This window comes from Vipera ursinii, assembly GCF_947247035.1.
Source record: "Vipera ursinii genome assembly, chromosome: 8".
Lineage (NCBI taxonomy): Eukaryota > Metazoa > Chordata > Lepidosauria > Squamata > Viperidae > Vipera > Vipera ursinii.
Window position 1 is genome coordinate 20,899,553 of NC_139519.1, and position 14,766 is coordinate 20,914,318.

Consider the following 14,766-nt stretch of genomic DNA (forward strand, 5'->3'; position numbering starts at 1 on the left):
TCATTATCTTTATCTAACCTGAACTAACACTAACGTTGAAAAATTAATCCATAGACTGGACAAAAGCCAATAGCAGTTGCTAAGAAGCCAGCCCTGTGGAGTTTCTTTCTAATTGAAGGGTGGGGGGAAGAGGAGAAAATATTTAATTCTACTTAGCACTTGGGAGGGTGGGGTAGAAAGTTGTGGGGGGAGGCATTAAGAAGGAGAAATGAGAACTTTTCCCAGGCTAATGGACTAGAGAGCATATAATTCTTTGTGAATTATTTATTTATCAGGTTGGGTGCCGGTATGCATGCAGGTGAGTACATGCGTAAGTGTGTGTGCATGCAACATTTATATCTAAAGTAGGAAATGTTTATCTCCCATGTGGCTCTAAAAAAACGAAAGCACAGGCTAATATTCACCTATGCCTCTACAGGTCGGCATTGAACAAAAGAAAGCAACTTATAACCCTTTTAACAGCTATTATTTATTAATAAAATAACAACCACCTTCTTAAAATAGGACAAATGTTCTCTTCTTCCCATATTTCATCTCTTATCTATAAATGAATCCTTTAAACCAGTGCTTCTCAGCCTTAGCCACTTGAAGGTGATGACGTCACTGCGTTATATGTTTCATATTCTTATTGCGTTTCTTCTCTACTTTGTCCTTTTTTTCTGCCCTTTTTAAGCTCTTTTTTCTTTTCCTTCGAGTTTGTATTATGTTTATTAAAAGTGTGAACAGAAACATTTTTTTAAAAAAAAAGGAAAAGCAGCCTTTGGCTTTTTCCTTATCTTCATTTCTTCAGAAGATGGTCAGCAAAATTGCTCTCAGTGAAATCAAAGCTATCCTTGTAGTGCAGCACACTTAGAGAGGGCACGGATCTCCTGTTAATCTTGCATTTAATTTTACATTCTTGAGTTTGGTCCTTCTTCCCCAAATGTGTTGGACTAACAGAGCTCTCATGTGTATTTATCTTGTGAAGTTCTCTGCCAGCATATCTTGATGGTTTTCAATGGCTTTGACATACTTATGCAATCTGTCTTCTTTTTTCTTACTGGCTGTGGAAAGTGTTAGACTTGTTCTTTTTGAGTCTCTTGTTCTATAGCACCTGTCAGGTCTTTTATATTGCCACTTTATTTCCTCCTAAAGATGATAATTCAATGACTTGAGGAGGTGATTTCCTGATTTAAAAGCATCTCCGTTCCTATGGAACCTGGACCCATACACCAGGTAGGAAAAGGGGAGTTGATAACAGATTCCGCCCTTGAGGACCCAAACCACAGTTTTGTTTCTACATAATTTAAAGCAGACCTGGGTAATATTTTCTCTATGAAAGAGACACTTGTATGCACAACAATTAGGTTAGGCTCAGTTGTGGCATACCATGTGCATCCTGGGGTCAAGTTCATTACTTTTTTATAGTAGTAGAGCAGAAAAAAAATAACACAAACCATGTTTTTTCGCTAGAATAGTGCAAACAAACAAGCCAACGTCACTCAAAATTCAAGCAAGGAAAAAACTGGACTGTCAAGAATCCAGCTGACATCAACAGACAGAAATAGGCCATCTATGGCATGTGTTCATTCATCATTAACCAGATAGAATCAGAAGATCCAGAAAAAGACCCACAACCCATTTTTATTAATAAAGCCCTGAGGACTTCTAACCCTGAACAATTATTTGAAGATCACGGAGCCTCCTCATGTTCATTTCAACAGCAAACATGCACCCAGTCTTACCTTGGACGATAAGGTGGACTCGCGATGTTTTGGGATGATTGTCTGTCTGCACAGAGCAGGTGTAGGGGCCTTCATCATATATGTCCACATTATGGATCTTGATGCTGTATTGAGTTTTGGTGTTTGTGAGAATGACCACCCGGTCATCTATCGACCACTTATCATTTCCAGCATAAAGAATAGTGCTACGATTCAGCCAAGCTACTCGCGTGACCCGGTCATCCACAGTACACCTAATAAAATAAATAAACAGAATGAAAAAGATTTGGTTGTTATTGCTTTCTGGGGGGTGGGAAGCATGAATTCCTGTTCTCTGTTGTTTTTAAATTGCTTAGCCACTCCATCAAAAAATGTCTGCATCCACGCCTTTATTTATTTTTAAAAAATGCAAAATAAAATTATGGCTAAAACTAATCAGACATTACATTTCCCCCCTTTCCCCTGCTGGGATATGGGATGAAGTTCAACGTTCTCAGAACTTGCATTTTTGTTCCTTTTGAATGAAAACCATCTGAGTAAAAAATTCTTTTAAAATGGTTCTACTTATTGATAAATACAATGTTGGTATATAGATGAGGCAAAACTTGAAAGACGCCAACTGAGAATCATGTTCCCAGGTCCCATTTACAAAGTATGGAGAAATTTCTAAGTTCTTTTCAGAGACCATATTCTCTGGCTCTTTGTACTAAATCAGATTTAAGGGAGCTTTCTGAATAAGCTGACTTTACATACATTTTTCATCCCCGATCCATGGTTCCAAAGCGCAATGATTGGGTGTAAATATCTTGCTCAGCCCCATGTATTATACATGCACACATTGAGCCTAACCCTTAAACTATGGTTTATCAACCCTAACAGCTGCTTTAGCCAAGACCAATCCAAGTAAATTGTATTAGCATGCTACAATACACCAAGCCTGTATCCATTTATTTCCCAGAATGCAGCCTGTTGTCATTTTCACACAGAGAAAGCATGTTGATCTGCTTTGGAGAACGGCTTTCTAAGTATTAGGGATGAAACACATACTGTGACCTGGAAGAATTTCCTTAATTCACAGTGTGGATCCCTAAACTCAGCTGCAGCTCAGCACAGCATTAAACGGCAAGAAAAATTCTGCAAGAAGCCTCAACCACTAATCACAATAAACTCACTATTCATTAGGCAGAATGAAAAGCTGCTCCGTGGTTGGCATCTGACCAAGAGTCACACAATAGGCTGAGGTGGATTTTTAATACAAACTCAATGGAGAAACGTGCGCTGATGCTATAGTGAAGATATTCTGTATCTCTCCTGGATATCAAAACGTGTTTCTTGAGTGGCTGAAGTTGCATCAGATCTAAAAAAGCTGTGAGGTTCAGAACTGCCAAGGCAGCCTTCTTTCTATATTGAACAAACATTTGCTCAAGCCTATTATCTTGCCTTTCTTTAGAGTATTGGGTAAATAGCTCCAGAGACAACAATTGTACAAATTTGATTTCAATTGGACCTCCTTTTTCTGTTGATCTAGTAATAAAGACCGTCCTTATCTAGCAAATCTCAAACAGTAACTATTGTTAGCTTGGCCCAAAGATGCTTTTTGACCTAGATGACTGAGAATCTCCATAGACATTGCTAGCCTGGGTTTTTTTTGGACCAACAGGCATGTAGCATTCATCAGTTGGCTGAAAATGACATCATCATTTCAAGACACACCACCTTTGAGATCTAAGGATTTCTCAAATTAGACTTACTTCTTACTTACTTACAATTAGTCTACAATTTACAACGATAAGTGGGACTAGAATTTCCATTACTAAGTAAGGCAGTGGTTAACTAAATCGTACTTGATTTTACCACCTTTTGCCATGGTCGTTAAGCAAATCACTGTAGCTATTCACGTGGTCTTTAAGTGAATCCAGCTACCCACGTTGACTTTGCTTGTTGGAAGCTAGCTGGGAAGGTTGCAAATGGTGATCACATGAACCCAGGACAATGTCAATCTTCCTTCCCCTGTATTGACCACTTTCTACAGGGGGACGATCAAGAGCATCTTGTCATACAGCATCACAGTCTGGCTTGGAAGCATCACTGCTTCAGACAGGAAAGCGGTGCAGAGAGTGGTGAGGACAGCCGAAAAGATCATTGGCAGTTCCCTCCCTCCCATCCAGGACATAGCACAGAAGCGTTGTTTGAACAGGGTCTGTAAGATTATCTGGGACACTACTCATCCTCTTCACAACCTGTTTTCCTTGTTACCTTCTGGGAGGAGGCTTCATAGTATCCGTAGCAGAACATCCAGATTCAGCCATAGTTTCATTCCTTACAGCATTATCCTTATGAACTCTCTGGCTTCCTCCTTCCGTGATATATTCAAGATGGACAGTATTTAATATTTATTTGTTATGTAATGCAGGGGTGTGGGTCTATACATATGTTGTCTATAGTATGGTTATGTGTGTGTCATGTATGTGTTTCACTTTGACAGCGGGCAACTAAACTTCATTTTCGATGTGTGCCGTTGTGCCCACAGTAAAAAAAAAAAAGACGATAAAGGTTATCTTATCTTATTTAACCATCATAAATAAATTCCAGTTGCCAAGCAGCTGAACTTTGATCATTTGACTGTAGGGATGCTGCAGCAGTCCTAAGACTGGTAAGTCACTTTTTTCAAGACAGTTGCAAATCTGAATGGTCACTAAATCAATGACTGTAAATTGAGATCTACTTATACTTTGCAAAGATTTGAAGTCTGTGGGCTATTCCTCTATCCCAAGGACCAGTTTCTTCCCCTCCAGAGTCTTTTTTCTTTTTCCTCCTGTTCAATCATTGCTAGAGTAGACCTAGACTGCATTAGTAGAGGGATAGAATCAAGATCACGTGAAGTATTAGTACCGCTTTATAATGCCTTGGTAAGACCACACTTGGAATATTGCATTCAGTTTTGGTTGCCACAATAGAAAAAAAAAAGATGTTGATACTCTAGAAAAAGTGCAGAGAAGAGCAACAAAGATGATCAGGGGACCAGAGGCTAAAACATACGAAGAACGGTTGCTGGAATTGGGTCTGTCTAGTCTAATGAAGAGAAGGACGAGGGGTGACATGATAGCAGTCTTCCAATATCTCAGGGGCTGACCCAAAGAAGAGGGAGTCAAGCTGTTCTCCAGGGCACCTGAAGGCAGGACAAGAAGCAATGGGTGGAAACTAATCAAGGAGAGAAGCAACCTAGAACTAAGGAGGAATTTCCTGAGAGTAAGAACAATTAATCAGTGGAACAACCTGCCTCCAGACGTTATGGGTGCTCCAAAACTGGAGGCTTAAAAAAAAACAACACAAAAAAAGACTGGACAATCATTTGTCTGAAATGGTATAGGGTTTCCTGCTTGAGCAGGGGGTTGGACTAGAAGATCTCCAAGGTCCCTTCCAATTCTGTTGTCCACTTTTCTCCCTCTGTTCACACGTTTCTTTTGCACACACCCCTGCTGAGTTCCAGAGCAGCTTTCTTTCTATCCATTTTAATCTCAGCTTGTGATGTGGCTGCCTAAAGTTTTAATATCAGAAGCTTCTCTTTATTTAAATTAACTCCAGGAGAACTAAGAGCAGTCTAGTTAAGTTGAGCCCTTAAGGGGATTGCAGTCTGGTGGGCTATTACTCCTCTCTCAGTTCATTATAATGAATAATAAACAGATACTTACATGAGTTTTTGTTAAATTATTCATTGTATGGACTGGTAAAATCAGGAGAGTAATCTATAAAACAGACAACGTTCATGTCTGTAATCATCAAAATATTTGGGAGAAGGATTTTCAAGGAATTCACGCCGCCCCTCATTAAAGATGAAGTGTGTGTTTTTACTGTTTGATGAGATACTGTTGTTGTGATTCTTTCTTTTCTTTTTCTTTTTTGCTTTGTGTAGGGAAAACGGGTGGCGCGCACTAATTGTCTGATGTCTAAATTTTGACTTTGCAATAAGCCAAAATAACATCCCTCCCTCTTCTGAGCCGGCTTGTTTGATATTAGATTGAGATTCAGAAAGCACAGTATTAATGCTGTAAGAAGTGAAATAAATTAGAGTTTCCATTAACTCAATCCCAAATGCCAAAGACAAAGAAAAACAAATCACGATCCACAGACTTTTTTATATTAAAATTTCTTTTTTTTTATTTGGAAATTTTAGTTAACAATTTTTAATTAGTTTTTTTTAAGGGCTGCACTGAAAAAACACATAGCCAGACACTATGCTCCAGTAAGAACCTCTCTGGGATTTTGAGACTTGAACATCTATCAGGGAAATATCTTCAAGAATCCATCCTTCTAAAACAAAAAGATATGGTCCAGGAATCTGAATCTGAATCTATATCACAGGCTAATTTTTCTATGATTCATGTACCTCTCCTGTTGATTGTCCCAAAGTCACACAGCTGGCTTTCATGTCTAAGGCAGGGCTAGAACTTACAATTTCCTAGTGATTTGAGAAGGAGGAGGAGGAGGAGGAGGAGGAGGAGGAGGAGGAGGAGAAGGAGAAGGAGAAGGAGAAGGAGAAGGAGAAGGAGAAGGAGAAAGAGAAGGAGGAGGAGGAGGAGGAGGAGGAGGAGGAGGAGGAGGAGAAGAAGAAGAAGAAGAAGAAGAAGAAGAAGAAGAAGAAGAAGAAGAAGAAGAAGAAGAAGAAGAAGAAGAAGAAGAAGAAGAAGAAGAAGAAGAAGAAGAAGAAGAAGAAGAAGAAGAAAAAAAAATTAAGGGTCAAAAAATGTGACCCATTTTCAAAACATTTGTTGATCTTTGTGTTTTAATATAAATATAAGTTTGTATTTGGAAGTATAACAAGCTTTGACTTCCACAAAGTGCTATGCAAACAATGACAAATCATACAAAATTTGAATGTACTTGTAGGTGTCTGAAATGGAATTTCAAAAAATGGGGCTGCGAAGCTGGGTGTAAACCTCAAGCTGTTGGTTCCTTAGCGTAACTGAACATTGCATGCAGTTGTGTTCTACATTGATTCCCTATCTGAATGAAGCTGTGACCAATTCAAGTCTCTGCTTTTTGTACATCCACTGAAGATTTCACCTGATGGCACAGTTGAATCAACCCATTCTGTTTTCCATCAAAACTCTTCCGAGCAGAACCAAATGGAAGAATCAGCTTTGATGATATAAAGAGTATTCCAACAATAACTGTTTGTCTCCCTGAAGCGCAGGTGGGCAATGGAAGAACTTAGTGTGTTGATACCATTTGCATTTAAGTATCCCTTTCTCTAAAGGATTTGCTTCTCCAAAATGGGGACTTTGCAAATACAACCCAGGTGCAAGGATGCTGAATAATTCTATTCAGTCCCCTGGTTAATTCTTGTTCAGAAACCCTCATTCAGTCGCTGTTGAAGCCTTTCTCATTTTATGCAATGCAATGCTTACACTTTTTGCCTACACCCCCCCCCCCCCGGTCATTTTATGACAATGTCTCCAATAGGCAACAGGGGAAGATGTAAGAGAAGAGCAAGCAGAGCTGAAGACAGAGTCAAGAGAGGAATCAGCTTTACATTCTCACAAATGGTCTAAAATCCAAACGCTCTTGAATTGACCTAATTTAGTGTATTGCACCTTAATTGGCTAGATTTTTGTGCATAGGCTTGGAGAAGAAATCTTCTCAATTGCAACTTAACAGATTGTTTGTGCCTGACAGAAGAGACTTCTTTAATGGGTTTAGATACAGGGAAGAAGCTTTGACATAGTGTGATCATAACCTAAGCCAGAGAGTTTTTCCTAGAAAGGATCAAATTAAGAGTAAAAAAACAACAAAAAAAAAACATTTTCCTGCCCCTCATTATTCATCTTCAGTGCAATCAGGCTACTATAAAACTATTGTGGAGAAGAAAAATAAACTTGTGCAACTCCAGGAAGAACAGAAATAGCCACAAAGCCTAATTTGATTTGTGGCTTTCGCTGTTATGAAGACAATTAAAATAGAATCTGTAACCTTAATAGAACCTGTAAGAATTTGAGTTGCACACAGTCCTTAGCAATGTCCACAACTGAGCCCAGAATTTTGGTTGTAAGGGACTGTGGTTGTTAAGTGGGTCATCATATGACCTGAGTTGATTTTATGACTGCTTTTACGCTGGTCATAAAGCAAGTCCCTGTGGTTTTTAAGCAAAACATGTGGTCTTTAAGCAAATTCAAACTTCCGAATGGGCGGGGTTTTGCAAGAATCAGGCCCCAAAGTTGCAAATCGTGGTCACATGACCACAGGACACTGCAACTGATCATTAATGCTAGCCAATTGCCCAGCACCCAAAATGCAGTCATGGAACTGTGTGTAGGACAAGTGGGGTGGAGGTGCGACAGTTGGAACTTCAAGTCATAAGTAACTTTTTTAAGGATCCGATATAACTTTGACCAGCTGTTAAACAGCCAGTCATTAAGTGAGGACTTCCCATATCTCCCTAAAGTTACATTCCCTCCTTTTTTTCTTTCTTTTAAAATTGTACTTAAATTCCTATTGAAAACGATCAAGCCCTAAAAAGTCTACAGTACGTTGCCACCTACCTAATGTGGATGGGGTCATTGCTTGGAGAGGAGATTGTCTGGAAAATCAGTGTAATTTGCCTTGAATAACTTTGCAGAAGAAATATGAGCTGGAGCCCTAGATAGGAAAGCTATAAGGAGAATTATTCAGTGGAAGTCAATTGGCCATTTAATGCCAGTTTCCCGCTTAGAGAGCTGGGCTGCAGAAACAAACTTCAGATAACGTGACAAATCCAGGAATAGCTTTAATGGCAAGAACAAACATTCCTGATGGTACGCAAGAGCAAAACAGAATTAAAAGGTGGAAGGAGACCATCGAGCAAGGAATAACATTAAAGGAGGGTATGGCTGAAGGATCCATTTTTTCTTATGCTACCTGGAGGACCCTGAATAGGTGGAGAGTTGGAGTGCCAAAGGGTAAGACCAACATGCTCAAGTGGAGGCTGTTAGAGGATAACAACATGCTGTGTGAATATGGAAAGATGCAGAGCCCGTCCCATCTGCTGGTATGTCGGCTACTACCAGAAACATGTACCAGCAATGACCTATTCTTGGCCAACGGCAAAGGCAAGAAGGTGGCTTCATTTTGGCAGTCTAAAGTTTGATCTGGACATGGAAAAGGGAAAAGAAAACATGGCAAATCCATTCTTTTGGACCACGTGTGTTTGTGTGTACACATAGATACAAACTTATGTACATGGAACTGCATCAACTCCCATTGGAAAACAGCAACTCTTCAAATGCCAGTGAATCATTACACTCTAACCTAACTCATGAAAGGTGTGGAACAATAATGTAATTTCTTTCCAACATCTTTTGCATGTTTGGTCCTTCCATAGAAATGTGAACCCCATCAAGAATTAAAGATGGGGATAGCAGAGACCAGGCTGAGCCAAAGAGAGGGGTCAAGCGTGTCATCAGTCTTGAGTCCCTTCATGCCTACAAGAGATCTAAGTCCAGCCAACCTTGAATTCCATTGACTCTTATCTACCACCAATTTGCTTTGACTGTTAGTAGTTCAGATTCTTGTAGAATGTTAACATACAATAAATTTGCAGTCGTTTGAATTGCCTTGACCCCTGATTTCTTGTACCTGGCAATGGGATTATACAGGACTATTCTCAAGATGTTTTTTCATGAGGCAACTGGACTTTCTTTTTTCTCTTTGAAAATGTTTTGCTTCTCATCCAAGAAGCTTTTTCATCCAAGAAGCTTCTTCAGCTCTGAGCTTCTGGGATGAAGAAGCTTCTTGGATGAAGAAGCTTCTTGCATGAGAAGCAAAACATCTTCAAAGAGAAAAATAAAGTCTAGTTGCCTTGTGAAAAAGCACCTTTGGGACAACCATCGCCTAGATGACTGAGAATCTCCATAGATTATACAGAATTCACACTATTTCTGGATAAGAAGCCATTGTGTTTTTCTGGAGTTCAATCTGTGTCTGTTTGGTCCCATCTGGATCCTAACAGCCTCCAGGTGCCAGTCAGAACATCTACAACATCTTCTGCTTGGCCCAGTTGGAGAGAGACAACTGCATATCATCGACACATTGGTGATACCTCACCCAAACAGTAGAGTGTCCTCTCCCAGTTGTTTCTTCTGGTTTCAGAGTTAAGAAACTCCAACCAAATCTTGTTCCAGGAGATGGGAAGGGTGGACACAGGAGGAAGGGAAGATTTATTTATAATCATGAGAAATAAACAGTGCTGTTCAGGAGTAAACACAAAAGAGCCAGAACTTGGCTGAAATCCCGACTCTTAAAGATGCAAATTAGAAGCAGGCTATCAAAACATGAGGTTCCACTAATCCTCTCTCAACAACATAAATTGTCAAATTAGCTTGCCGAACAATGACATCTGTGGCATGTAATATCGAGTTTAATACAATAGGTCCTAAAGGAAAGAAAAGGTATCATCTGCTGGGCTTCTGACTTTGTCATTGATGATATTTATTTATGGTGATGAGGACAGAAGGGTCTTAGCTGTAATACCCAAGCCCTTCATTGCTGCTAAGAAAACCATGAGTTTATCTGGGTTTTTTTGGCATGCTTCAACTCAAGTTTTCTTTCTTCTACCTCCTGTTGGTACTTTTCCTATCAGCCACATAAAAGCCCTGGCATTTTGACAAACAGGAAGGACATCATTCATTCAGACCGTGTAATATATTTTGGTGGGTAAAATAATTACAGGTTGGTAGTTATTCCTGCAAACCTCTGGAATCATGCTGTCACAGGGTATGGGGAATAAATTTTTTAAAAGGCAGGGATAAATGTGGTGCTTGAATTTTTTAAGAGTCTGTTCAGAGACTGGGGCACGATGAGACAAGCTGATGGAGATGCAATTTCATGTAGCGATTGAAGCAGGCTTTGAAAGAGAAATCTTGGACGCATCAAGTCTATTAATGTGTTTTGTTCTTTGGCAAATGAGGTGGTTGAAGAAATTTTCCACCTTTGGTTCTTTAATTTTAAAAAAAACCCCACAAAAGCTGTGATTGCAAGTAGTAGTAGTGAAGGTCGTCCATTAAGGTGGTAAGTCAAGATGGCTGTAAAGTTAGGTCATCAACCTGATCTTATGACTTTTTTCTGGGGCCGGTTATTAAGCAAATCACCATGGTTGTTAAGTGAATCCATGGGTGTTAAGCGATTGCCACAGTTGTTAAGTGAGCCCACTGTTCACTCTCTGCAGCATTTTTGTGAAAACCAGAAGCAGATGCCAGTTTAAGGAAAAAATCTCATAAATCACAGTCATTTAACTATGGGATGCTGCAAATGGCCGTAAATGTGAGTTGGTAGCTAAGGGCCTGAAGTACAGTCATGTGACCATGGTGTGCATATGTGTCTGGCTGATGGAACTGCTGAACTGGGTCATAAGTATGTTTATTTATTTTATTTTTTTGGAGGGGAGGGTCAGTCATAACTTTGAATGGTTGCTAAGCAGCCAGTTGTAAGTTGAGCACTTCTGGGACTCATAACACATCACTTTTCCATCTCTCCCAGTACATAGGATCTGGTCATTCCAGGAAGAAGTGTAATTTTGGACTGGAAAGCATCTATTCACTAGGGAGAGAAGGTAAGAATATTTGGTACTATGCTATATTTCTGTTCGGAAGTGCTGAAGTGCTTCCATGGCAAAAGGCTTTGCCAGTAATATCACCATTGCCCGAGAGATGCCCAGTTGGGGGGGTTCTTCCACATCCCTGTGTAGTTGCCCACTGAAGTGGTACCCATTGATCTACTTGTGGTCATCTGCTTTTGAACCACTGGGTTGGAGGGAGCTGGAGCAAGTGACAGGAACTCATCCCATCCTGCTGCATCAACTGGATCTCAAACCCAAGTTGCCAATCGTCAGCCCAGCATTCTAACCTCATGAGCCACAGCGCTCCTAGTATCTTGGGTACTTTGCTGAAATCAAAGAGGTTATGCAGGACCATTTACCCCTTTTCCATTTTACATATTGTAAATTAGCAGAGATGGAAGTTTCAAGTAAAATCATAACCCCAAAACAGTTTGTTAAAATTAGGTTTCACTATGTTAAGCCTCATTATATCTGATTAAGAGGAAGTATGGAAGGAAAGTACAATAAATTGAAGCATTAGTTGTGGTGGCCATATTGAGAAGATTTAGGAGGGCACCATCATCACACAAATGATGACACTGCATTATTTATCTGACATCCTTATGCAAAAGACACAACTGGTTCCCCTTGTGTAATCATTTCATCACACAACACATAATTCTCTGGCTCTAGGACAGAGTTTGGACATTTCTAAAATATTGATGAACAAGAACCTATGGACATTTCTAAGAAGTCAAATAAGCAACTAGCACTGGACCCAAGACTCCGTTTCAAAGGTGATCAGAGATAACAGGAAGATTTTAATTTGAAACATACTGATAAATTAAAGTCGATTGCCCTCTTTTCTCTTGCTAAAATTGCCTAGTCATACTGTGAGAATCTGGCTGTCATGGCTATGGGCTTTGACAAATGACGTCATTACATCCATGACACCAAGTGCATCTGAAGTTTGATTCATTGCATATGAGGTCCAATGCACTTAGGTCTGGTAAATCAAGATTTCAGCCTAATATGAAAAATGATTTACTGTAGGAAAAGAGCAGGCAGAGCTGGAGGGACAGAGTTAAATGAGTCATCAGCCTAGAATCATTATGTTCCCATAAACATTCTAAGTCAAATCCCTCTTGAATTCCATTCACCCATATCAATTTAATATTGAACTTTAATTGACTAGTTTCTTGTGCATAAGCTTGAGTAATAAATCTTTTTTTTACTTGCAACTTGGCATGTGGTTCTGATTCCTTGCACCTAGTCATTTATAAGTATCAACAATTACAAGTTTGCCTCATGAGACCTGCTTTTAAGATCTTTTAAAAGTCAACCAAAAAGATTAACCTTCTCAAACCAGGAGGGAAAACATTCAAATGTACTATGACAGTTATCCCTACACAGTACCACCTTAGCTGAATTTCCATTTCAATCCTGCCAAAAAATAATATTATGTAACAAGGGTTGGTTTTTGGCCCATCATTAATGTAGAGCATGGGCATAGTTTATTGGTAGCAAGTTGTTAGCAATAAAATATGTTATTCAGTCCATTTGTTCAAAATGTTTGGAACATCAATATAGAAAAAACAAGACGTGAATATTGTTTGATAAACTGAAGAGAAGCATTACAGTTATTTACCCTCTGTAATGGGATGTAAAGGAAAAATGAAAGAAAGGTGCTTTTTGAGAATTATTTCAGTTGTTCATAGGCTTAGAATAATGTTGCAATTCTTTCTCGGAGAAAAGAGTAAAATATTACTTATAGTACATCCAATTTTGCTTATGTAACTATAAATGTGAAGTCCTCACATAAATTACACTTAGAATGTATCCTTTATATTGTTGCAATTCAGATAAATGGAATGGGCAATTTATGTCCATATAAAGGCTCTTGATTATCTGCCACAGCGGATGTCTTGTGCATCAATACTTCATTTTTAATATATTTCCTTCTTGGAATTAAAACAAGGGGAGAATTGTATTAAAGCAGCAGCCCGTGTGCTTTTATTTTCTTTGCTTCCAAACCATACAGTACTACCTTTATTTTAGTGCTACTATATCTGGATTGTCAAAAATTAAGAACACCACCAGATGGCAGCATTAGACTTCTACATCTCTTTGTTGCCCTCTAGTGATAATATGAGATGTTTGCTGCCCAACAATTGTAGTCCTAGTCTGCCACCTGCCTTTCTACTTTCCGTAATGCATTTACAATCTTGCTCCCTTTCCTCATGATTAAAAAAAGTAAAAATGTGTAGATTCTTCCTGCCATCCTACTTACAGAGTCTATGCCTTTAATTTGCATGCATTTATGTAGGCATACCGTGTGTGTGTGTGTGTGTTTGTGTTTTGCAGTTCAGATACTATAACTCTACAATTTGTGTACTTGTCTCTAGTCATCAGCATACCAGTTCTCCTGACAGGCTTCTCTGAGACCAGTTATGAAGGACTTTTAAGAATCATTTACAAAGATTTAGAACTCTCAAAGATCTTCTCACAGTGGAGTGAGATCCCTAAGACCAGCAGCCTATTTAATATGTTGTTGATGATGATGTTAATGATGCTGATGGTGATGATAATAATGATGTTGTTGTATTTTCCTCTTTTGCCCCTATCTTGAATACTCATGAACATGCCCTATGCATATGTTAACCCAGCATCGCCACAACGTAGTAGTTCATGCTCAGCAAACCCCGTTAAAACTGTATGCTAGGAAAACTAGATTGTAGGATTGTTTCCCAAACTGAACTGAACTGAACAGAACAAGAGTTGGATGGTGAAGATGAGATGGCTGTCAATCCCTTTGAAAGGGATCCAAACATTATAGAAATGTATGGGCTCCGTGGTGCCCTCTGAGCTTGATGGTTTCCTTGCAGATGTTTCATTACCAAGCTAGGTAACATCATCAGTCCTAGTTTGGCCTTAGCGCTAAGCTCAGACAGTACCAAAGACTCCATAGTTCAATTGTGAGCTACAAATGTTTTCTTCTGAAATCTACAGAAATCTAGCTTTTGTTTGCTGGAGCACAAGTTTCACCATTGTAGAACAGTCCTGGTTAATACATGGAAAGGCTGTTTCCCAAGGACTCCTAGGAAATTGGGTTTTTAGGAATTTGCATACGACGTTACATGACTGGCAATTGATTGACACAATCGTGATCAGTCAATTACAAAAGGCAGCTTTGGTTGGAACAGCTTACACCCTGCAACGGTATCCTTAGCACCATCCAACGATGATACCTGCCTATCCCAGGTCCTTGAGAAGGACTCAATAGGTGTATAAAAATGCCAAATCCAGTCTCAATGTCTGGCTGACTGTGCAGCCAACCATAATAATAGTGATAGTAATGCTTCTGTACTGAGAGGCTGGGAGAAATTGCCTCACCAAAAATCATCTGACTCAGAATTGTTCCATTCAATGGGTTTTACTTTACAGCCCAGGAAAGGAGCAAGTGACGTGGCAGATGAAAGACACTCAGCAGCCATA

The 14,766-nt window shown here is 39.4% G+C and overlaps 1 protein-coding gene across 1 annotated transcript in view; it reads right to left on the reverse strand.

Moving 5' to 3' along the window:
- The window catches only part of LOC310643926 (opioid-binding protein/cell adhesion molecule homolog), a gene marked incomplete at its 5' end in the record, with an annotated part of 549,587 nt that overhangs the window by 115,519 nt on the left and 419,302 nt on the right, over positions 1 to 14,766 (reverse strand). The window contains one exon of the mRNA XM_083368625.1: positions 1,725 to 1,957. Coding sequence (XP_083224751.1) covers positions 1,725 to 1,957 — 233 coding nt within the window. The remainder of the gene's footprint in view (positions 1 to 1,724; positions 1,958 to 14,766) is intronic.